Source organism: Microtus ochrogaster, unplaced genomic scaffold (genome assembly GCF_000317375.1).
Source record: "Microtus ochrogaster isolate Prairie Vole_2 unplaced genomic scaffold, MicOch1.0 UNK81, whole genome shotgun sequence".
NCBI lineage: Eukaryota > Metazoa > Chordata > Mammalia > Rodentia > Cricetidae > Microtus > Microtus ochrogaster.
The window spans coordinates 486,755-511,352 of NW_004949179.1; the positions used below are offsets into that span (position 1 = coordinate 486,755).

General features: G+C 52.2%; 1 protein-coding gene across 1 annotated transcript; it reads right to left on the reverse strand.

The window, feature by feature from the left end:
• Window positions 1-6: 6 nt before the first annotated feature.
• Ncan (neurocan) lies at window positions 7-23,954 on the reverse strand. Its single transcript, XM_005370528.3, has 15 exons — window positions 23,796-23,954; window positions 19,930-20,009; window positions 18,418-18,816; window positions 16,832-17,006; window positions 16,617-16,744; window positions 16,012-16,305; window positions 14,266-14,850; window positions 12,330-13,517; window positions 9,238-9,354; window positions 8,055-8,168; window positions 7,516-7,674; window positions 6,085-6,167; window positions 5,208-5,352; window positions 4,126-4,308; window positions 7-2,727 (listed from the first exon to the last, which is right to left on the reverse strand). Exons 2-15 carry the CDS (start codon window positions 20,000-20,002, stop codon window positions 2,597-2,599), a joined length of 3,774 nt encoding a protein of 1,257 aa, XP_005370585.1. The 5' UTR covers window positions 20,003-20,009; window positions 23,796-23,954; the 3' UTR covers window positions 7-2,596.
• Between the last annotated feature and the right edge of the window lie 644 nt (window positions 23,955-24,598).

A 24,598-nucleotide genomic window follows, 5' to 3' on the forward strand; every position in this document is an offset into this window, starting at 1 on the left:
GCAGCTCAGAGGGTGCAGTGCTTGCAGCTCAGTGGGTAGAATGCTTGCAGCTCAGTGGGTAGAGTACTTGCAGCTCAGAGGGTGCAGTGCTTGCAGCTCAGTGGTTGCAGTGCTTGCAGCTCAGTGAGTGCAGTGCTTGCAGCTCAGTGAGTGCAGTGCTTGCAGCTCAGTGGGTAGAGTGCTTGCAGCTCAGTGGGTGCAGTGCCTGCAGCTTAGGTAGTATGCACAAAACTCTGGGTTCCATTCCTAGTACTGTATATACCAACTATAGTGGTGCACACCTATCATTCCAGCACTTGGGAAACTGAGGCAGGAAAATCAGGAATTTAAGGTCATCCTCAGCTACACAGTACATCCAGGCCAACCTGGGATACATGAGGCCCTGTTTAAAAAGCAAAGCAACTTTACACTAATTACAATGCACAGAACAAAATCCTTCCTCTAGTATTGAAACCTCACTACCTTCATGTGTAAAATGGGAGACCAAGGGCCACCTAGGCTGCCGAGAGGAATCGAGGGCAAGGATACAACAACTTGGGTGACTTTTACTCAGTAACTGCCCCAGGCTCTCATTGCCCTCCATGAGGGATGAAGGCTCAGTAAACACAGTTCCATTCGCATTGATCCCTCGAGTAGGCCATACATACACTTGCTTAGGAAGAGCTGGGGAAGGAACCCAGGACCTTGTGCGGATCTGGCTAAGCATTTGCCCCTGCCCTTCCAGACCAGGTCCCACACATTTTGAAAATCTTACTTTGTGCTTGTGCAGTGTGTGTGGTGCTGGGTTTGTACGGGTGGGGGCTTGTGCTTGCTCATGTTGCATGTGAAGGTCACATGACCTTTAGGAGCTGGCTCTGGCCTTCCACTTGTTTCTGCCATGCTACACCCTCCAGGCCAGCTGGCTCACAAACTTGCTGTCTCTGCCCGCCTCTCACAATACGAATACTGGGATTACAGATTCATGTCACTCCACCTGGCTTTCCTTTTCTGAAACACGGGTTGCAGAGATTAAACTGCTTCTTCAGGCTTATTCGGCTAGCATCTTTACCGGCTGAGCTGTGGTCAAGCTCCACGCGGTGGTTTTAACACAAATTCACAGGTTTTAAACCCAGACTGGAGGGCCTGAAAGTGGAGACAAATCTCTGGCCCCTCTGGGTGATGAACCCCACCCCTGGCTTGGGGAAGTCTTTTCTGAGGTGCAAATGGGAACAGGGAGTATAAGCGAGCTCTGTCACATCTTACAAGTGTGAGACGGATGTGTGTGTGTGTGTCACTTCTAACACCTAACACCACTCCTCTCTACAACGGGACCACAAGGAGCCCGCTGACAAGGTGTGGGGATAGGAGGCGGTAGGGCAGGGATAGGGCCTAAGGCAGGGGATTTACTGAGGTCTGCAGAAAGGGTTTGGTCCAGGCAGGAGGTTATCTGTCTCCCTGAGAGATGGAAGGCGAGGAAGGCAGTGGCAGCCAGACCACATTTCTATACACATGGGTGTGAGAGATTGTCATCACAAACCCATGAAACCACCACACGACAGTATATGTCTGTCATCCCAGCACTCAGATGCCTGAGAAAGGATTGCTGTGGGCTGAAATCCAGCCTGGGTTATAGAATGAGATCCTATGTCAATAAACAAGAGAAGGCCAGGCATGGTAATCCCAGAAAGCAGAGGCTGGCAAATCACTGAGTTCCAGGCCAGCCTGGTCTACATAGCAATTTCCAGGCTAGCCAGGGCTGCACAGTGAAGCCCTGTCTCAAAACAAAAGCACTGTGGCTCAGCACCCCACTCGACCTGGAGGGAGGCCAGCAGTATACTGCCCCTCCCCACTGCTCTGAGTAATCTCCCCCCAGAAGCCGAGGAGGCCAGTGGCTCTAAGAGACATCACTAAACTTCAGCACACAGAGGTCCACACTAGATTATGCACCAAGACCAAAGACCAGGGCTTAGTTAGTAGAGAGAGCACTTGCTGTACTCGTGAGGCCCTGGGTCCAGTCTGCAGCACCAAATGAACCGGGCGGGCATGGTGGTGCATAGCAAGAGAATCATCCTTGGCTGCAATAGTGAGTTCAAGGCCAGGCTAGTCTATGGGGGTGGGGGAGATGGAGGGTTGGGGGAAGGAAGAAGAAAGAAAGCCACAGAGATCAAAGACCGCCCTTGGGGTCAATCCCAGGTGAAGATGGAACAGGCCATGTTTGCACTGTGGTCTTCTGAGCCTCACTTTCAAATCCAGTGACCTTGAGTCAAAGCTTCACCCTGGATTTAGGATGGTTCACCGTTTACTAAGCCTGAATCTCTGGTGTGAAAGCTACTCCCAGAACACACACACAGACTCTTGGAAGTTTAGCAGCCAGTCTCCAGGATCCCCTCTCCTGTGACTGGAAGATACTCCTAGAGGCTCAGCCTGACCACCCTGGTCACTCCCAGGAGGACCTCAGGAGGGAAGGAAGGGGAGATCTGAGCTTTGTACAGAGGACTGCAGGGGTGTGGGTCTCAGGGGTGTTCCCACCCTCTCTCCCGAGGGTGTCTGGGTTCTGGCTTCCCAGGAGAATGCTCTGGAAGAGGAGTGGGAGTGTGTGCTTGCTTAGCCTGGGTTTTCAGCAGAAATCCCCCTCGTCCTTCTCCCAGTTTTCCGCTGGGTGTCTTTTGTGTTTTCTGTGCTCCTTGCGGGGATTGTGATGTCGGTGCTGGCGGTGGTGGTGTCTACGCATCCGATGTGATCGCCTGGCTGCAGGGATGGGAAAGAGATGTTGAGGTGGTTGGATGTCACTGGCCTCCTCAGGGGGATGAAAAGAGAAAAAATACAGGCAGGCCTGGTTTGGTGGCTTTTGGGGGCAGAGGCAGGAAGAACTGAGTTCAAGGTCAGCCAAGAGCTGCATAATGAGACTATCTCAAAAAAAAAAAAAAAAAAGCAAAGAATCAAGAGAGGTGGCAGTGGCGCACGCCTTTAATTCCAGCACTCAGGAGGCAGAGGTAGGCAGATCTCTGAGTCCGAGGCCAGTCTGGTCTATAGAGCGAGTTCCAGTACAGCCATGCTACACAGGGAAACCCTGTTTTTTTTTTTAAGATTTATTTATTTATGATGTATACAACATTCTCCCTCCATGTATGCCCACATGCCAGAGAAGGGCGCCAGATCTCATTACAGATGGTTATGAGGCACCATGTGGTTGCTGGGAACTGAACTCAGGACCTCTGGAAGAGCAGCCAGTGCTCTTAACCTCTGAGCCATCTCTCCAGCCCCAGGGAAACCCTGTTTTGAAAAATAAAACAAGACAAACAAAAAACAAAAAACCAAAACAAAAATCCAATTTGGTGAGGGCTGGAAATGTGGCTTAGTTTACCAAAAGAGCTCCATACCTGAACTGTGTGGTCACACTCTGTAGCCCAGGCTGGCCTGACATCTGCAGCCCCTTTGCACCAGACTCAGAGTAGCCGAGCACAGGGTCAACGCCCAGAGCCTTGGCTGCACATCCCAACTTCCACACTGTGCTCCATGAGATCAACTTCCACACTGTGCTACATGAGATTTTGTCTCAAAAACACAAACCAAAGCACCAGGTGGGCTGGTGAGTTTTCACTTCTCTGTAAGGCTGCATCACCACGAGGATTTTTGTTTTGTTTTGTTTTGTTCTGTTTGTCAAGACACAGTTTCTCTGTGTAACAGCCTCGGTTGTCTTGGAACTCAAATTGTAGACAGGATGGCCTAGTTCTGCCCCTGAGTGCAGGGATTAAAGGCGTGTGCCACCACTGCTGGGCCACAGGTCAAAGGAAGACATTTTTTTTTAAGACAGAGCCTCACATAGTTCAGGCTGACCTTAAATTTACTTTATAGCAGAGGATGAACTTGAATTCTTGATCCTCTTGCCTCTACCTCCTGAATGCTGGGAGGACAGGTGTCTGGAAATGGAGCCCTGACTCCTCTACCCGCTGAGTCCCGCCCTCAGTTTAGCTTTTTTCTTCCTGTGGGTCTCGTGCAATAGCCCAGGCTGACCTCAAACTGTAATCTTCCTGCCTCAGCCTCCACGTTGTGGAGGTGACAGATGATGCTGTTCCACTGTGCAGAGACAGGACCTATAAACACCCGGAACCTCGTCAGGGACAGATTATTGGACGTAGTACTTACGTTTGGTGCAGACAATCTGGGGCCGGTCCCACTTTCCATTGCTCCGGCAGCGGATAGTGGCTACGTGATGCTGGGAGAACCCTTCGTCACACTGGTACCGCACAGTGGCGTGAACACTGTACTTGGCTTTGCGCACACCGACAAGAGAGGCGTTCTCCACTGCTGGAGGGGGACCACAGAGCACTGGGGACAGAGAGGCTGAGGGTGACACAGCTTGTCAAATGGGGGCCCTCCCTCTGCAGAGCTCTGAGTTCAGGGAACTCCACATGACTGCCTGTCTCTTGCTTTTTACCTAAGCCAGGAACTCCTGGGGGGAGTGTGAAATCTTCTGGACAAAACCCACTCCCTAGGGCATAAGGCACAAGACTAAACTGAAGCACAAAGAAAAGTGGACAGAATGCATACAATTATTTCCTTCCTATGTAAAGAGTGCTAAGAAACTAGCTCGGTGGCACACGCCTTTAATCCACCACTCTGAGTTCAAAGCCAGTTCGGTCCAGTGAGTTCCAGGACAGCAAAAGCTACCCAGAGAAATCCTGTCTTGAAAAACCAAATAAAAAAATTTTAAGGGCTGGAGAGATGGCTCAGCGGTTAAGAACATTGACCTTCCAAAGGTCCTGAGTTCAATTCCCAGCAACCACATGGTGGCTCACAACCATCTGTAATGAGGTCTGGTGCCCTCTTCTGGCCTTCAGGCATACACAGAGACAGAATATAGAATACATAATAAGTAAATAAATATTTTAAAAAAATTTCAAAATAAAAAGAAAGAAAAAGGGGGCTGACGAGATGGCTTAGCAGTTAAAAACATTGGCTGCTCTTCCAGAGGTCCTGAGTTCAACTCCCAGTACCCACATGGTGGCTCACAACCATCTATAACGAGATCTGACACCCTTTTCTGGCCTGCAGGCATACCTGCAGGCAGAACACTGTATTCATAATAAATAAATAAATATATAAAAAAAGAAAGAAAGAAAAGGAAAAAGAATCGCTACTGCCAAGGAATTAATGGGAAATAATCAGGTTACAAAAAAAGAACCTCAAGTGTCTGGAAGGAAAGTGGGAAGGGGTGTGCACAGTACCTGTGCCCTTCTTGCAGACATAGGGGAGGTTGTAGTTGCAGGGGACATCATTCCAGCGCCCACTCTCGTGTGCCACCATCACCACACAGTCCTCTCCACCCGCGAAGAAGTTGTCTGGCTGATTCTCCCTCCAGTTCTCATATTGCTTTGGAAAGAGAGAGCTGAGTTCATTCTGGTGCCTGTGTGTCAGCCCAGGTCCGGGCACTTCCTGTGGCCAGACCCCTCCCCCACAACAGACACTGGCTATCTCTACTGGGAGGACACAGCAGCCTTCTCTTGCTTCCTGTGTACTCTTCCCAGCTCTCCACGAGCATCAGTCTTAGGTAAACAGTTGGAAAAATTGCTGACCCCAGCTTGGAAGTACAGGAGGGCTTCCCCCAGGGACAACAGGAAGTGCTAAAGCAGAGGGGCAGGCAGGCAGGGGACAGAGTTCCAAGCCCAGGGAACAACACGTGCAAAGGCCCAGGGGCAGGGATGGAGTCAATGCCAGGTGGTGGGACTGCTTGTTGGATGTGGCAGGGCCACATCTCATGGGAGCAAGAAGAAATGGGTAGTTTACAAATTGTGGTAGTGTATGTATACCATGAAACATGCCTTTAAAGGTTTTGTTCTTGTTTATGTTTGGTTTTTCGAAACAAGCTTTCTCTGTAGCTTTGGTGCCTATCCTGGAACTAGCTCTTGTAGACCAGGCTGGCCTCGAACTCAGAGATCCACCTGCCTCTGCCTCACAAGTGCTGGGATTAAAGGCGTGCGCCACCACCGCCCGGCAACCCCAGAACTTCTGAGGACCATTGATGCCCACCAGTGGTTGCTCCATGGGAGGGTAAACTGGGACCACTGGGGCTTAGCAGCGTGAGGACAGGAACCTGCCACTCACCAGTCCTGTGTTGTCTGTCCACTGGAAGTCCCTCTCCACTGTCCTGTCATTCAGACCGATCCACGAGTTCTCATGGCCAAAACCTGTGGACGGAGGACTATGAAAGCATGCTCCTCCCTGGGCTGAAGGAGAAGGGAAGATGTCCAGAGGCCTTCTCTGCCAGCCTAGAGGAGGCTGGGGAGATCCACACAGGGTGGGGCCTGTGAGAGTGAGCATTGAGGACAGCAGAGGGCAGCAAGGGGTGGGCGGGAAGGACATGTGGACCTGGGAGCCAGGAGGCCTGAGCAGGAGGGCTTGCCTTGCAGAGGGAGGAGGTGGACAAAGGAGAGGCCCACCCTCGGCCACATGCAGTTTCTGTAGGTTATGTACTGTGGCAGGAAAGGTCACAGTGTTCCCAGCCTGGAGGTGGGCTTACAGAGGTGAGGAAGACCTGTCCGGCCATGTGAGGGAAGGGGAAATGGGCAGCCAGAAAGGACAAATGTGCACAGGCCCTGTCAGTCACCTGGAGTAGTGCTGGCTGGGGCAAGAGGGACAGGGCGGTGAGGAACCCAAACCAGAAGCCAGTTCAGACCATGGATGGTGAGACGTGTTGACCAGTGAACCAAACACTGAACAAGGAGAGGGTCCAGAGGGACAGGGTCAGTGCCATGTGAAGAAACGCATGGCAGCTACAGTAACGAGTGCCACTCTCTGCAGAGGACCAGACGCCCCAAGTCCATGCCCTGGCTCTATTTGTCAATTCCTACAGTATTGAAAATAAAGCTGGGGTGGTGGCGCACGCCTTTAATCCCAGCTCTCAGGAGGCAGAGGCAGGTGGATCTCTAAGTTTGAGACCAGCCTGGTCTACAGAGCTAGTTTCAGGATAGCCATGGCTACACAGAGAAACCCTGTCTCGAAACAAAACAAAAATTAAATAATAATTGTTATATAGAATAATACAATAAACATAGAAATAATTCAATCTGTAGCCACACATTATCCGAATTAGACATGTGCTTGATGGTTGAAGTCCTGCCACCGGGAACATCACTTTCTAAGGACAGCTTGTCTCATTGCAATCTCAGGACCTGACAAGAGTAGGGGAGAGGGAGCTGGAAAGGTGGCTCAGAGGTTAAGAGCACTGTCTGCTCTTCCAGAGGTCCTGAGTTCAATTCCCAGCACTCATATGGTGGCTACAACCATCTGTAATAGGATCTGATGCCTTCTCTGGCATGCAGAATGCACATACATAAAACATAAATAAATTTAATTTTTTTAAAAAAGAGTGAGGGAGATAATAGGCATGTAGAGAATATTTGGGGAGCATCAGGGAACTTACACAGGACTTAACAGACATGTGGTCCACCAGGGAGCCAGGGAGTCTCCAGGACTCCCTGGTGGTGCGCTGGTCGAGGGACAAGCTCCCGCCCCATATCACTGCACTGTCCCTACCGTTAATGAACTTGTGCTCTTCTGGTGAGTGGACACTTGTCAGGTGGCCAGCCCGGCGCCTGCAGTCTCTCTCTGCATCCTCCCAGGCACGCCGATGGGCAAAGTACCTGTAGCAGTGACCCTGGAATTTGTGCCAGCCACGGTCACAGCCCTCTGTATCTGGGGGTGGGACAGGAATGTGAGGGGGGCTTGTTACCTCCCAGGATGCAACACACATTATGCCCAGACATACATGCAGCCACAGCACCCACACACACAAAATAGATTAATCAAAAACTTTTTCAATTAAAAGAATAGGGCCAGCAAGATACGTAAGTAGACAAGGCTAAGGATGCTTGCCACCAAGCCCACGGAGCAGACTAGACATGATGGCAGGGGAGAACGGAGTACCGCAAGGTTTCCTGATATCATCCGTATGCCCCATACCATGCTCATACACAAAACATATAAGTTTTTAAAATGTAACTTAAAATTTTTAACTATATAAAATAAATAATAAGCTAATTGACACCCCGCGGGACTCGGGAGCGGGGACTCACCCTTCTCGCACAGGCTGCCCCCATAGCTAGGGAGGCAGAGGCAGGTGAAGCCATTCACCCCATCAATGCAGGTGCCTCCATTCTCGCAGGGGCCGCACAAGCAGTCGTCAATGTCTGTGAGACACGGGGTGGATAGAGGTCAGAGGTCAGCCTCCACTCAGCTCCCAGCCCACAGGTGGAACCAGCCCCCAACACCCATAGGGAGGGCAGGATGGCCCTGCAGCCGTGAGGAGAGCGCTAGCAAGCATGAGTGCAGCAGACACCACCAGACAGGAAAGCGCAACTCGAGCATTCAGTCAACCTGTGTCACCCTACACACACACACAAGGGTGCATCCTGTGTGCATCTGTGGAAGCTGAGAGGCCAGTCTTGTTACTCAGTTGTCACTGTCTTGGATTTTTAAAATATAACTTTAAAAAAAAAGATTTAGCTATTTATTATGTATACAGTGTTCTGCCTGCATGTACACTTGCACACCAGCAGAGGGCACCAGATCTCATTACAGAGACCTGTCAGCCACCATGTCATTGCTGAGAATTGAACTCTGGTCCTCTGGAAGAGCAGCCAATGCTCTTAACACTGAGCCATCTTTCCAGCCCTATTTTTGTTTTTTGGTTTTTGTTTTGTTTTGTTTTTTGAGACAGAGTTTTTTTGTGTAACTCTGCCTGTCCTGGAACTAGCTCTTTAAACCAGGCTAGCCTCGAACTCACAGAGATCTTCCTGCCTCTGCCTCCCGAGTGCTGGGATTAAAGGCGTGTGCTGCCACCACCCAGCTAAAATAAAACATTTTTTAAATGATATATATTTTGGGTTTTTTTGTGGATTTTTTTTAAGAAAGGGTCTCTGTAACTCTCTACGTCTCTATATAATCTTGGCTGTCCTGGAACTCTCTCTGTAGACCAGGCTGGCCTCGAACTCACAGAGATGCACATGATTCTGTCTCCCAAGTGCTGGGATTAAAGGTGTGCACCGCCATGCCTGGCCCTCATTTGTGTTTTTAGTTATGACTCTATAATTCCTAGTGTGATTGTGAAGTCGAGCAAAGAGTGGGAAATGGCTCTCCTGAGCTACAGCCCCCAGGACACAGCCTTCAGCTAGCTAGTTTGGGCTCAGCTAATTTTGGTTGATTTGCCCAGACTCAAAGCACAAGGGACAGGACAGTGTTCTGGGGTGGGACACTCACCAATTTCACAGTTCTCCCCGGCATAGCCCTGATCACAACTACAGCCGTACATGGTGCCGTTGGTTCGACAGGTGCCCCCGTGCAGGCAAGGGTTGTTCTCACAGGGATCTGTAGGGTCTGTGGAATGGATAGGCAGTGTGAGGGTGGCCTGGCCACCATGTCATGGAATCCAGACATTTCCCCTCTGTTGACTCGCCAGTGAATGATGGCTCCCATGCTTGTGATAAAGACCTTACCACTTCCGCGACTCCACCACAGCATCTGTGGGACATCCTACTCAGCAAAGTCCTCTTCCAGGTCACACTAGACTCACCAATCCAATGTGTTTACCCAGGGACCAGAGACAAATTGTAGGAGTTAATTCTCTTTGTCACCATGTGGGTCTCAGGGCTTGAACTCACATCCCCAGCCTTGGCAGCAAGCACCTTTGCCCACTGAACCCTCTCACTAACCCTGCCAGGTTCCTTCTGTACTTGCTGCTTTTGTCTCTCTCTCTCTCTGAGAGCAGTGACACCCCATATGGCAGTCACACACCTCATTCATGCTTAAATTAATTAAAACGAGATGACGTATGCAGTTCTATGAGTCACATGTCAATCTGACTGCTGAGAGAATGTTGTAGAATATCAGTGTGCCAGGCCCAGAACACAGCAGGCATGCAATCACTGCTGGCTAACTGAACATTGGGGGACACCTAGCTGTCCTGTAGTAGCTGAAACATCTGTCCCTGAGCAGTGATGCTGGAAACAGGGGTCTGGTCTGTGCGATGTGCCTGCTGAAGTTCCAGCCCCGTGCAAGCATGCTGGGACAGAGGGTGGCATGCAACAATGACAGCCATCAGGTTGCCTCGCCATGACACCTGCCTACGGCTGGCACTGAATCAGCTGAGCCAGTATATTTTTGGCTTTATTAGCATTTGTGCCGTGGGTGTTATGCCACCCCTTCAACTTCCACCACCCAGAGTCCTGGCTGCACATCCTCTATTTAATTTTCCTCCAGATGTTGTTACTTTCAGGGACCCACTTCCCCACAGCCTCTCATAGCCCGAGCTGCCACTGGTCGATTGCACACCCTGCACTCGGCCTCTTGCCGGCTAACACCAGAGACACAGGCTCCTTTGCCTTTAATGCTCCTTCCTTCCCGCCTTCCTGCTGCCCTTCTCCCCCACTCCATCCTTTATGTAGTCTTATATGGGCTGCCCTTGAACTTACTTCTCCCTGGGGTTGACCCCTGCTCCCTGCCCCCTGCCTTTGCCTGGGATGGCAGGTGTGTGCCAAGCCCAACTCACAAGCTCTGGTTTTGGGTTTGTTTCTCTGTCCTAGTTCTGGTTCCAGCCACAGCTGTGGGAACATGCTAGGTGCTCAGATACTCCATGCCTCAGTCTCCCTTCGAGTAATGTGAGAACCACACAAGAGCTTGTCCCATGAGATGTTACAAAGTTGGACCAATCTGGCTGGGAATGGGGACACATGCCCATGGTCCTCACACCCAGGAGACTGAGGCAGAAGAGTTGGTGAGATCTCTAGGCCAGCCTGGTCTACAGAGTGAGATCCTGTCTCACAGTGGGAAGTGGCTGGAAAGATTGTTCAGCAGTTATGAGCACTGTTCTGAGGACTTTGATTCCCAGCATGCACGTGGCAGTTCACAACCATTGGTAGCACTGGCTCTAAGGGATCCCCATGAGCACTAGGCACATGTGCAGTGTCTGCTGTCGTAGCTCTGGGGAGATGGAGACAGAGGGATCCCAGACTATCCAATCTAGCTTGATTGGCAAGTTCATAGGCCAATAAGAGACCCTGTCTCTAAAATATGAACTGGAGAATGGGCATGATGGATGGGCAGCTGAAGGGGGTCAATGCTAAAGCTGACAATCTGAGTTTGATTCCTGGAACCCACATGGTGGGAGGGAGCCCAGTCCCAAAATTGTCCCCTGACTTGCACAAGAGTGCCATGGCATGTTAATGATGGTAATTAAAAACTAAACAAACAAGATGGACAGTGCCTGAGGGTAGGCACCTCTGGACTGTACATGTATCTGCTCAACTGTGCACCTACACGTGTGTGCCCTTGCACGCGCATAATAAAAGATAAATGAGTGAACTTTAAGGAACAAGCTGCATGTAGTGGTTTGAATAAGACCGCCCCCGTAGGTGCATAGATCTGCATGCTTAATCAGCAGGAAGTGGCACTGCTTGAGAAGGATTAGGAGGTGTGGCCTTGTTGGAGGAGGTGTGTCACTGGAGATGCGCTTTGAGGTTTTAAAATGCCCATGCCAGGCCCAGTTTCTTCTCTCTATCTGTATACCAGGATGTAGCTCTCATCTACTGTTCCAACACCATTCATGCTGCCATGGTGAACCTCTGAAACTGTACGCCCCAATTAAATGCTTTCTTTTATGTGAGTTGCCTGGCCATTGTGCTCATCACAGAAATAGGACAGCGACTAAGACACTGGGCATGTGGCATACACCTGCTACTCCAGCATTCAGAAGGCCACTGAGCCTGCTCCCACCTCCCGCTCTCTTCATGGCTCTAGCCCCTGACATCTTGGTGACTGAGTCATTCCAGTTCTAGTTTCTGCCCACGTCCTGTCCTTCTTACCCTACCTGGGATGAAACCAGATCCAGCTGTCTTCCAGACACAATGAAGCTGTTGAAGGCAGGCCCCTGGCATCACACTGCCCTGTCCCTCAAAGTGATCTGGATATTTGGAAACCGAACTCCCCCAAATCCAACCCCCCAGTTCTTCATGGAGCCTATGTTTTGGTCAATGACCACATTCCTTGAGTGTTAGAAGTGTTCAGTGTTAGTCATACAAGGTGATGAACGCCTTTAACCCCAGCACTCAGGAGGCAGAGGCAGGAGGATCTCTGTGAGCTCAAGGCCAGCCTGGTCTACATAGCCAGGTCCATACAAGCCAGAGCCCCCAGCACAGCACAACACAGAAGGCCAATGTAACTTGCCTCCTGACTTCTAGTGCCATTCTTTGCTAGAAATCCCAGCCTTCCCAGGGCATTTCCTCTGCTCAGGGAACCCCCGACCTCCAGTTTCAGGTCCTGGCTGCACTGGGACAGATGTAGAATTTAGAACTTACCCTCCTGCCCGCTGGCCACCTCTTCCCAGAAGTCCTCCAATCCTGGACTCTTGGCCACAACATTCAGATCTGATTCTTTCAAGCCCAAGGACACAGGTGTTAGGGTGCTGGGGGTGTCCCACATCCCAGTGGGTTCCCCTGAGGAGACCGAGGCCGCTTCATCCATGTTGGAGGTCAGGGATGACCACGGAAGAGAAGGCGGACTGCTAGGAGGCCCAGGTGACCCCTGGGCTACTGTCTGGTCCTGCAGCTCTGGGTGACCTTTGGAGCTTGTGGAGGTCTCTGTGGGCATCCTTGAACTCACAGCCACATGGGTGCTAGAAAAGGAACTTTTGGGTTCAGACCCCCAAGTGGCATCAGCACCTCTAGGGACCAGTTCCATGGTGGCCTTCAGAGGGCCCTTGGTGGTGCCTCCTGCCAAAGCCACTGTGGGTTTCATGCTCACGGTGACTCCATGGTCTCCCAATAGTGAGGGCTGGGAACTAGAGTCCAGTTCTTGGCTGGACAGTGGTAGCCAGGTGGCCAGCACCTTGCCCACAGTGGCCTGTCCACTAGATGTGGGACTCCTTGATATGTCCAAGACCTCAGACTCGGTCCCCAGGATGCCAGCATCAGGGGAGATGGGATTGGTAGTCACATTACTAGAGTTCAAGGACACCCACTGGCCAGAGATGGGGTGCTTGGGAACCTGGACGGAGCTGATCCCCCCGGTTTCTCTAGAATCTGCAGCAGGGGATTTGTGGTTGGCTTCAACTGGGGCATCCATGGTAGTCTGAGACAGCATTTCGAGGTCTTCAGCTCCAAAGCTGACAGGCCTGGCAGTGGTGTCACTCCCATCCTGTGGGGAAGCTGGGGAGGGCAGAATGGGGGTCACAATGGGGACAAATGTGGAGTGTGGCAGCAGCCACAATTTGGGGGCACGAAGCATGGCTACAAAGGGGAAGTCTGGAGAGGTGCCATCAGGGGGTGCCTCAGGGAAGGCAACAGTTGGGGCCTCTGCAGGACTGGAGGGAGGGAGAGAGGGCCCCGAGGGAGACCAGGGCAGGTGGTGGGTGGTTGATTTCACACTGGGGGCTTCAGCTGTCCTTGGCTTCAGGCCAAGGCCATTCTCAGTGCTCTTGACAGTAGGTGAGATTGAAGACGGGGACCACATCCAGGACTCTGGTGGACTCCTGCTGCCAAGGGAACCTGTGACATCAAAAGCGTCATGTTAGCTGGCCTGGCAGCAAGCATTTATGATCCCACATGGAGACGGAGGCAGGAGGATAAACAGTTGAGGCCAGTTTGCACTCCATAGAGGCGCAGCCCCCAGAAACACACTGAGCAGGTGCGGTGCACAAGCCTGTTCTGTGTAGTTGGGGGATCTGGGTTGCAGAGTCATCCCCAGCAAACAGACAATAAAGGCCAGTGTGTCAGCACTGCCGTCCTAGTGCCGGGGAGATCCAGGCAGGAGGACTGCTTTGAGTTCCTGGCAAACCTTGGGTACAGAGTAAGACTCTGCCTCAAAACACAAAACTCAGCATAACGTTTGCTGTGAAGACATGAAGACTTGACTCGGAGCCCCAGTACCCACAAAACAGATGGCCACGGCAGCCCGGGTCTTCACTCCAGTCCAGGGGAACCCAAAAGGGGAGTGGAGCCAGGTGGTCCCCAGTGTAGCCAAAGAGGGCGCCCAGGTTAGTGAGAGACCCTGTCGCAAAAACTAAGGTGGGGGACCATAAAGGAAGACACTTGAAGCTCTGGTCTCCCTGGCTTGTGTGCGCACCCACACTCACTCACACACCACACACAGTCACACAACTTACACACACACTCATTTAAACACTCATACATACACACAACAAAATGGGAATTTGGAGGCAGGACTAGGGGCAAGGTTGGGGTGCTGGAACAATGTGTGTCTGTGCTCACCCTTCCTTGCTCCCAAGTTACTCACCTGCCCCTGGCACATCTACTTCATTGGTCAGAATGACCCAGGGACTGTGACCATGGCTCTGGTCACTCTCTGAGACTTCCTTGGATACGGAAGGCCCCAGGGAACCAGCAGTAAATTCCAGAGTAGGAAGTTGGGCACTGGCCTCCGCTGTTCCAAGCAGTTGGCCTGTTGGGCCCTGTTGCTGGAAGTGCCGACCGTTTAACCCTTTGAAGCGGCCCCTCTTCGCCATGGAGGTGGAGGTCACCTGTGTGCCTGAGAGTGTTGTCTCTGCCATATCCAAGGCCATGCTGCTGGGGCTGGGGACACCTGTGGAGCTTGTGGCACCTGCAAGCAGCCATGAAGCCAGTGTGGGACCCCCTGGGGTAGGGCCAAGGGTCTTCCGAGGCTCTTGTGTCCATGTCAAGTCCAGGGCTTCATCTTCTCCGCTGGACATGAGAGGCTCCTGGAAGTCGGGTGCTGCCTTCTCCTCCTCCCTCAGACTGGGCTCTAGTTCTTGGGCTGGGGGCCCCTCCGCTGACACAATCTCCCCCTCATCTCCAGAAGAGGGAATCTCTGGGTCTCTGTGTTGTGGTGTAAGGTGATGAGCTATAGAAAAAGCAGAAGCCGTTGAGGTGGCCCAGGCACAGCCAGAAGAGTTCCTATGTTGTGGAGCCCCACCCAGGGTGGGATTTCTAGGTTAAGACATCTCAGGAAATAGGCCCATGAGGGAGAATACAGCCTTATTCAGAGCCCTCCCCACTAGTTCTGTGTCTTCTTGTCTGGCTATAACCCAAGCTAACCTGGAAAATCAATATAAAGCCCAGGCTTGACCTGAACTGACTAGATAGCCCAGGCTTGACCTGAACTGACTAGAGAGCCCAGGATAATTTTAACATTTCTGATTCTTGGGCTGGAGAGATGGCTCAGTGGTTAGGAGCATTGCCTGCTCTTCCAAAGGTCCTGAGTTCAATTCCCAGCAACCACATGGTGGCTCACAACCATCTGTAATGAGGTCTGGTGCCCTCTTCTGGCCTGCAGACATACACACAGAATATTGTATGCATAATAAATAAATAAATATTAAAAAAAAATTCTGATTCTTTCGCCTCTTCGTCTCAGGCCCTCAGGCCCACCCTTGGCTTTATTTGATGATGGGACAGGACTCAGGGACTTGTGTTTGTAAGGTGAGTGCTCGACCAGCTGGTCTACAAAAGGAGGTCCAAGCCAGTCAGAACTGCTCACTGAGACCTTTTCTCAAGAAAAACCAACAAATGAAAGTTGGTCTACAAGCTTGTCCACAGAAGACTCAGCATGGAGCATGCCAACCATCAATGGTTCTTGTGGCCTCCACCAATGATTCTGGCATCTGGCCTTCACCGACTCCTGAATGAGTTCAAGGGAACGTACTAGTGGCAAGTGGTTTCCTTAATGCAGGTGATGGGTCACGCCTATGGAGGCATGGTTTTCGTTATGCACTTTCGGGGGTGTGTGTGATCTCAAGGGGACCAACCCAAGGGATGTGGCAATAACCAAGCTTTTCGGGGGGGGGGTCTGTGGTTCCAAGGGAACACACGCACAACCCACAAGTAGCTGCAGAGGTTAGCCCAGATGTATGTGGTCAGGCAGAGACACCACCTGGGGGTAGGGCTTAGTAAGACACTCCCAACTGGGGACCAGTCTGGATGACACACACCCAGGAAGGGTGGCTCCAGACAATGGCTCTAAGTGGGCCTGGCCTTCAGCCCCTGGGGTTCTATCATAACGCACCTCGGAAGCAGTAGGCGTCAAAGCGTGCTCCAGGCGCAGGGAAGCCAGTGCGGTTGGCAAAGCGGTATACAGTGCGCACACCCGGGGCTGGGCCCCCACAACGCCGGCGCGGTGTCTGGATCGGGTAGCGCACGCTGCCGTCTGCCAGCCATCCGGGGTCACACTGGTCCAGGCCCTCATGCCAGGCCAAGTGCAACTGCCCCACCGAGGCTAGCGCCGCACCCTGCCGCTGGCATTGTGCACGCGCACCTGCCAGGGTCAGTCGGCGGGCGGGGCCCACGTAGAAGACCTCGCCTGGGAGGATAGGGTGGAGGTCAAGAAGGGGTAGGAGAAAAAGGGACGCTCGCAACTAAGGATGGGAGGCTCAGAGGACAGGTGGTCCAGGTTCTGGCTCCAGCTCTGGAGAGCTTTAAGGGGACTTAGCAGGACCTGAGGGCTGGAAGAACACCTGACACTCAGGGAGAGATGGCCCGGTTCCAGGTGCAGCTTTGGAGGGCACTGTGACTTCAGAGAAGTTCATGTGGGCTTAGGGAAATACGGGGATTGGAAAAGCACCTGACACTCAGGGACAGGCGGCCGTGGGGTCCCAGCCAAGCTTGCCTTACCCCCTAGCTCTCTGGCAAAGCAGTAGACATCGTAAAGTTCCTGTGGGTCGCGTCTCCCATAGCTCCGAACCCCTGGCTGACTGCTGCGGTCACCATAGCAACCAGGACGCGACTGAGTGATTGGATACCTGACGACGAGAGGGGAGTGGCTATCAGACCTGTTCCCTGGGAAACCTCTTCTTCAGGATCAACCCCCAGTCTCAGGGCTCCCTCACCGAACCGTGCGGTCTGACAGCCAGCCCGCGTCGCAGTTGTCAAAGCCATCTTCGAAGGCAGCCTGCAGGTGCCTTGGGGCGGCGATGGTGGCCGAGCTCAGGCGGCAGGCCTCCTGGGCCTCAGTGAAGGTCAGCGCATAGCGGTCCCGGGCAGCCCGGTAGTGGAACACGACTCCTGTGGGGTAAGTGCCAGGCAGCCGGAGAGAGGCTTATGGCAGAATCTTGGAGAACAGACCTCTCCCGAGCAGACATTTTAAAGACAGGGTCTCATCGGGTGTGGTGCTGCATGCCTTTGACCCTAGTACTTGGGAGTTCGAGACCAGCCTGGTTTATAGAGTAAATTCCAGGATAGCCAGGGCTACATAGTGAGACTGTGTCTCAAAAAGAACAATGAAACACACACACACACACACACACTCACGCAAAGAAAAAAACATTGTCTCACTTAAACCAGGCTGGACTGAGACCCACAAAGCCACATGCACGTCTGCTTCTGAGCTCACCCTCACACCCAGATCAGTTTTTCTTAATCTGTTGGGAAAACAGAGATCACCCTGGATTGTAGGGTGCACAATGTGAGAGCTGGGCACACGCTCTCACACAGTGTCTAACTGACACTTTAAAGATAGACTCACTTAACCTTCTAAAAAGATTTGTATCTAAAAAGGTCTAGCGAGATGGCCACAAGGTTTAAGAGCATTTTTGCTCTTCCAGAGGTCTCAGATCCACATGGTCCCAACATCCACACGGTGATTCACAACCATCTTTAACTCCAGTTCCATGGGATCCTGCACCCTCTCTTCTGTTTCCGTGGCACCCAAGGTCACACATGGTGCACAATATACAAGCAAAGTATCTATGCACAGAAAATTTAAAATTAAAAAGGTGGTGGCGCACGCCTTTAATCCCAGCACTCGGGAGGCAGAGGCAGGCGGATCTCTGTGAGTTCGAGACCAGCCTGGGCCAAAAGAGCTAGTTCCAGGACAGGCTCCAAAGCCACAGAGATACCCTGTCTCGAAAAACCAAAAAAAAAAAAAAAAAAAAAAAAGGTTTTTTGTTTTGTTTTGTTTTGAAACAGGGTTTCTCTATGCAGTCCTATCTGTCCTGGAATTTGCTCTGTAAACCAGACTGGTCTCAAACTCACAGAGGCCATCTGCCTCTGCATCCTGAGTGGGATTACCAACCACAGGACGACTTGTAAGGTGAACCTCAGTGGCTGGATCTCAGGCTTGGTCCTCCCCTTCCATCCTCAGTGCCTCTCAGTCCATCCGAGGACCTTCCCTGCACTGTACAATGCCCCCTCATCTTCAGGGCTCCCCTTGTATGATTAGCCACCCGTCTTCTGTTTTATCCCCTACGATTTTAGCACCTTATCATCTATACTTGGCTCCTCTGCAATATCCCCACCTTTTCACAGTAGCCCTTCTGTCCTGAGCACCTTCCTCTCCATCCTCAGACCCTCTCTTTCCAGCTTCCTTTTTCTTCCCTTGACACTCTTCCTAGGATTCCTGGGCCCTCCTCCTAGCCTCATCCTAGGTCCCTCCTCTTTCATCTTTGACCACACCCATTACCTGATGCCAACTCACCTGTCACCTCCAGGGTTGCCAGATCCTGCTCGTCCTCAATACCTCTCACTACTTGGCAGCGATACAGCCCGGAGTCGCTGGCCCGAAGCGGCCCCAACAGAAGGGTAGCATTAGTTCTGTGTCGGGGGTAAGCAGGCAATGACACCCGTCCCTGCCAGTCCTTGGCCACACGCACCACATTGTCCTTGGCCACCAAAATGGGCAAATCCTGTCGCTGGCCTGATGCAGTCCGAACCTTGGTCCACTTGATCCGAGGAATGTCTCGAAGGGTGCCTAGCAGTGGCTTCCAGGTAAAGAGGCAGGGCAGGGCTACCAACTCTGCCAGGGCAGCACGGATGGGTCCCGACCCTGACTTCAGCATGTGAAGCCCCTTTTCCATGGTAGTGGTATCCTGTGTGTCTGGGATGGAAAGAGCACCTGAATCAGTGGCGAGGGCCAGCAGAACACTGACATTTCTTGCTTTCATGGGTTAGCTTTTCTCTTTCAGTTTTCTTTCACTAACTCTTCATTTTGTGTATTGAGACAGTATCTCACTATGTAGGCTTGGCTGGTCTGGAACTCACCACATTGACCAGGTTGGCTCAAACTCACAGAGACCCTCCTGCCTTTACTTCCCCAGTGCTGGAAGTAAAGGCGTGCACCACCATGCCCAGCTTCACTAACCCTTCTTTACAGAGAGACCAGGCTGCCCATGCAGTGTAACAGTGCAAGAAGGGACCACCGGGCCAGACCACTCATGGCTCTGCCTCTTGTGGGAGAATTCCAAAGGCTTCTCATATGGGTGAGCTATGGTTGTCATTATCACTGCTTTGCTGTGCGGTCTTGGGAAAGTCACGTTCCTTCTCTGAGCCTCAAAAGTTAAGCCAGAGGCAGACATTGGAAGCAGTGTTTTTAGGGTAATTTCCTTCCTTTTTCTTCTGGTATTAGACAGAGTCACCTGTAGCACAGGTTAGCCTCAAACTTAGTATAGAGCTCAGGATGACTTGCTCTTCTGATCCTCCTGCTCTATTGGCCAGCTGCTGGAATTACATGGGTGTGCCACTCTGTTGGGTGTGCTCAGTCAAGTCACTGAATTCCCACAACCATCTGTAGTGGCAATGGCTTGTCTTCTAGGGACACTGAGAAACGGAAGATCAGAGAAATAAATATTTCTGCCTATGGCCACAGAGAAACTCAACAAGGGACTCATAAAGCCTGGGATTGACACCACTGGGGGAGATTCAAGGGGAGGCACAGAGATCTTCCTTCCCTTTCCCACCTGCCTCTCTCTCTCCTCCACCTTTCTTCTTCAGATTGTTTCAGCAAAAGACAGTGAGAGGCGCCCTCCAGCCTCTGCAGCTGTAACTAAAAACACCTTTCAGGTGTCCCGCTTCTTTTTCACTGCTCAGAAAACGGTTTCAGCTTTTCTCGTTTTATTTTGTAGGCCCAGCTAGAGGAGCAGCAGGAGAAGGTTCTGAAATGAAAAAAACGTCATCCCATCCCGCTGACCCCCACTCCAAGAGCCCCACTCACCCTGATCCCCAGTCACTAGGAGCAACAGTCTCAGCACCAGAAGGCTGGAGGCCCAGACAGATGTGACCCCCATGCTGGAGCTAGGAGCAAAGCAGAGGGAGGGAGGAGGGAGGGTGAGTCATGGCACAGACCCTCCCCCGACCTTGAACATGAAGGAACCAGATGGCTCACACAAGAATTAGGAATCAAAACTCAGAAAGGCCAGCATGTCACCGAAGGTCACAGAGCAAAAAAGCGGAGGCCATGCTGGCAGGATCTGAACAGCAAGCATCTCAGTTGAGAACCCAAGCAGTGTAGCAGGGTGCAGATTAGCGGTGGGACACCTGCTGAGCTCACAGGCCTAAGTTCTGGCCCTGCATCTTCCAGGCTTACATAGGCCTTGGGTTCTCTTCCCAGCCCTTGCCATTCTCCTGGGGGGCCCCACTTCTAGCCCCCGACCCTGTACCCCACTGAGCACATGTGAGCCTGGGGCTCTAGTCCTGCATATCACTCCATGTTGGGTGGGTTTGGTGGCTCACATGACCTCACATCTCAGATCTGGAGGGGTGGGGACCAAATGCACAGGCCGCCATGATCTGCAGAGCAAGTTCTCTGCCTCTGCCTCTTCCTTGCTGTGTGACTTTAGCAAGGAGCTTAGCTTCTCTCTGCCTCCCTTCCTTGTGGGTCAGATGAGGATAACAGCTGGCTGGAAGGGATGGATGCGTCAACTCATACACAGTGTTTTGAGCAACTTGGTTTAAAGGAGAACACTTTAGCTGTGGCTAATATTATCATTAAACTTCACACTGCCAAGTCTGAAATCCTGTTTCTCAAGTCAGCTCTCACCATCAGACTGGGCTCCTAAGGGAAGCAATGGGTCCTCATCCTTCTGGGGGTCCTCAGGTTCTTCCCAGGCCCACTTCTCCCAGCTGACACTTCCTCTGTCCTGGCCATCCCCTCCAGAGGGGCCATGTCCCACCTGGTATACGGTAACTACTGACTGCCCGTGAGCAAGGTCTACCTCGTGTGCCGAAATACATCCATTCCCCAGGGATTCTTCAACTAAACTTTGCTTCTCTCTCAACTCAGACCCCTTCCAGGGGCTCAAAGGAAACTGGAGAGGGGAAGTCATGGGGACACCTGCAAACCGGCCCTTCAGGCTATCAACGAGGAGCAGGCCCTTGTGGGTGAGGTCTCCAAGAGGCCTCGAAGAGCACAGCTCCGCCCCGTTCTCCTCCCGGTGCGGACCTGTCCTTGGTGCTGAACTCTGAGGCGTAAAGCTGACCCGCCTCAGCACCCAGAGAAGGCTAGCTGTTGGTTTTGGGTTGCACAGTAAAGCACAGGCTACCAACTTGTAAATGCCTACAAACTCTACCTTCAACCCAGGCCATCCCCATTTCTTCTCCCTGGGAACCTTAAGCCAATGCGAGGTACACTAGGGACTGAGATTACCCCATAGGGATCTAGGGGAGATCAAGGCCAGAAAGATGTGTTCTCTCCACATAATTGACTTCATTTGGGTGTGGTGGCCAAAGACTGCCATCCTACACTTAGGAAGTGGAGGCAGGAGGATCAATGAGTGATCGATGAGTGTAGAGTCAACCTATACATAATACCCAGTCTCAAAAAAAAAAAAAAGAGTATGGTGGCGCACACCTTTAATCCCAGCACTCAGGAAGCAGAGGCAGGTGGATCTCTGTGAATTCGTGGCCAGCCTGGTCCACAGAGTGAGTTCCAGGACAGTCAGAGCTACACAAAGAATCCCTGTCTGGAAAACAATCCCCCAAAAAATCCGTGTCACATTCTTCCGACTTACCCAGCATGCAACTCTGCACCAGGAACCTTGTTTCCCCATAACTCAGTTTCCCCACCTGTAAAATAAGCCTCTTCCAGCCCAAACCCTCTGAAGTTTTCTGGAAGGAGTGAGCTAAGACTTGTAAAATACATCAAATATAAAAACAGCTCTTTGTACACAAAACCTTGGGAACACCCTAAAAATAACCCAAGGTAGCCCAACCCAACACAATGACAAACATCAGCCTCACGGTCCTCCCTCTTCCTTTCCCTCACACCCTCACACACCCACAGGCTTCTCTTAAAATACCTCCTCCCCTGGGCAGCCAGAGCTGAGTGGCAGCCTTTGGGCTGAGGTCTGGACCCACCCACTCATGAATGATGCATTAGCTTCATGTATATGCGAGTAGGGGCCTGCAGGGAAGAGGGGAGGCACCCCAACCCATCTCTTGTCTCTTCACTGCGTTGGAGTTGGGCTCTTATCATCCAGTGTCGCTGGGTGATTGCATGTGCATCTGGAGGCTATGTCTGGACAAGGGTACACCAGTCTGTACCCTACCGTGTGGGGACATTAGTAACATGAGCATCTGGAGGATTTCTAGTTCTGAGCAAAGCCACACACACTCATACACATACACTTGCAGTCACTGTGGGTTCCTGGCCTGAGACTTACAGTGGGTTTGTGTGCACAGACATGAACATGGAATACTGTAGAGGAAAAAGGAAGCCAAGCTAGGGATCCTCACCCCTGCCATGCCTCTCCCACTGTAACTCCCAAGCTCTGGGTCACCTGTCCCTATTCACAAAACCCACTGCAGACACACACTCAGGAGAGATACACACGGTGACTTCTAGGGAGACTAAGAAAGAGAACCCTTGCAGGCGCTACACAAAGACACCCACAGTCTGGAGCCCTCTGTTGAAGCCCCAATGGATCAACCACCTGGCTGGCTCCTTCCACAGGCGGCCACACCAGCCCTGAGTACAGAGTTGGGATGCATGACCACTGGTGATGTGGCCCCCATCACAGTTTTGAAAGAAAAGACTAACTGCAGTTGTATCAGCCACAGGAGACCCCAGGCACCCTGATATTTCTCTCCTCATGGCCTGTTGACACACAAAGACCCCAACAAAAGGGCTGGAAATCTTTCCTATTTCCCCGTGGAGATGTCCAATGGCCACTGATCTGGGGTGGCACAGTGTATGCATTCATCCCTTCCTAACTGGTCCCCACATGCCCAGCTTGGGCCATCGCCCACCCTGGCCTGCCTCAGCCTGGCTTCTTCCCAGCCACACTTAGAATGAACAAAGCCACACTGTGATGTATGGATGGGAGTCACTTGAATACTTCAGTGGCGGGTACCCTCCCTTCTAGCACCATTCAGACAGACTAGGGTGAAGCGCCCATGTGAAGGGCTGACATGATGTAGAGATGTGCAACACCTGGGGGTTCTCTGTCTCCCGCAGGACCATCCAGGTCCTGGACATCCATATTAGAGCAGACCAGAACCCACACCCAGCATTAACACGCTAGCTGGGAAAAGGGACTGCACCCCAACTCCACATCTGTTAGAAAAATACCCTCCCCTTAGGATGGGGCAGCCTGGGCCTTCTTCCCCGCCAGGATTCAGTTAGAGGACAGAGACCTGACCAAGACTCAGCTGCAGACACTCCCCACCGCAGCCCTCCATTCACTTCTTCAAATTCCCGGGGTGTCTCAGCTAAAACACCGGGGGTACCCAGTCCCGAGATTCTCTGGGTTATATGCAGGATGCCCTTGTCTTTTTTCCAAATTCGGGGTGCCCCTCCCGTAGACCTAGCTTCCAGTGCCTCCTGCTTGATCCAGAGAACTATCTGCAGCCAGGGACCCTTCCCACGGGAGAATCTTTTCATTGAATCCTTTCATTCAAGACTACCTCCGTTCCCACACCCCTAAGACTGCCCCTCATGCGCTCGCCCCCCCCAAACTCGGATCCCCTCCCCCACTGCCTCCTGCCCATCCCCATCCAAGTGGAGGGCTTCGCCTTCCTTCTGGTCAGTCCTCCCCAAGTCCGATTCCTTGTTGCCCCCCCCCCTCTGCGGGCCCCCCACACCTGGCTTCTTAGCGCGGACACATCCCCACGGCCCCGGGCACAAAGGACTCGCTGATGGATCCGGGTGCTTCTCCAGGCCCTGCGCCCGGTGCTCAGCATGCCAGGCTCAGCCTCACTTATAAAGGACCACAGGTATGCTGTGCGCATGTGCAGCCCCAGGCCTCCAGCTAGGCTGGTAAGGGCGCCCAGACAGAGATTCGCTTCACGTCTCTCTTTGACACAGCCCAGGGACAGCCTACACCAGACTCCGCCCCCATTCTCTTTGCCCGCTTAGGAACCCCATTAAATGGCCCCAGTAAGCCTCAAGAGGCTTCTCGCTTCAATTTATAGGTGGGGAAACGGAGTCCCAGGGAGGTAAGAGTGCCAAGGTCACGCTGAGGGAAAGAGCAGAGTAGAAGTTCGAATCTGACTGCCCAAGGCTCCAAGTACAGTTAAGTACTCCTGGAACAAAAATGGGCTCGGAGGAGCCACTGGTCACAGGGCTGCAAAGAGCTGTGCGATAAAGCCAGTAATCTCTCCTCGGCAGTGTCAGCTTCTGCTGCCAAACCTGAGGACCTGAGTTCAAGTCTTGGGACCTATAGGGTGGAGGGAGAGAAGTGACCCCTGCGACTTGTCTTCTGACCTCCACCCACACAAGATAAGTAAATGTTAAATCATCACACACAGAAGCTGGGCCTGAGAACTGCAGAACTACTCCAGCAACCCAGCCATGTCCACGCCATTTGCTCCATCTCTCACTTACCCACCCCTCACCCATCTCTCACTCACCCCTCACTCACCCCTCACCCACCCCTCACCCACCC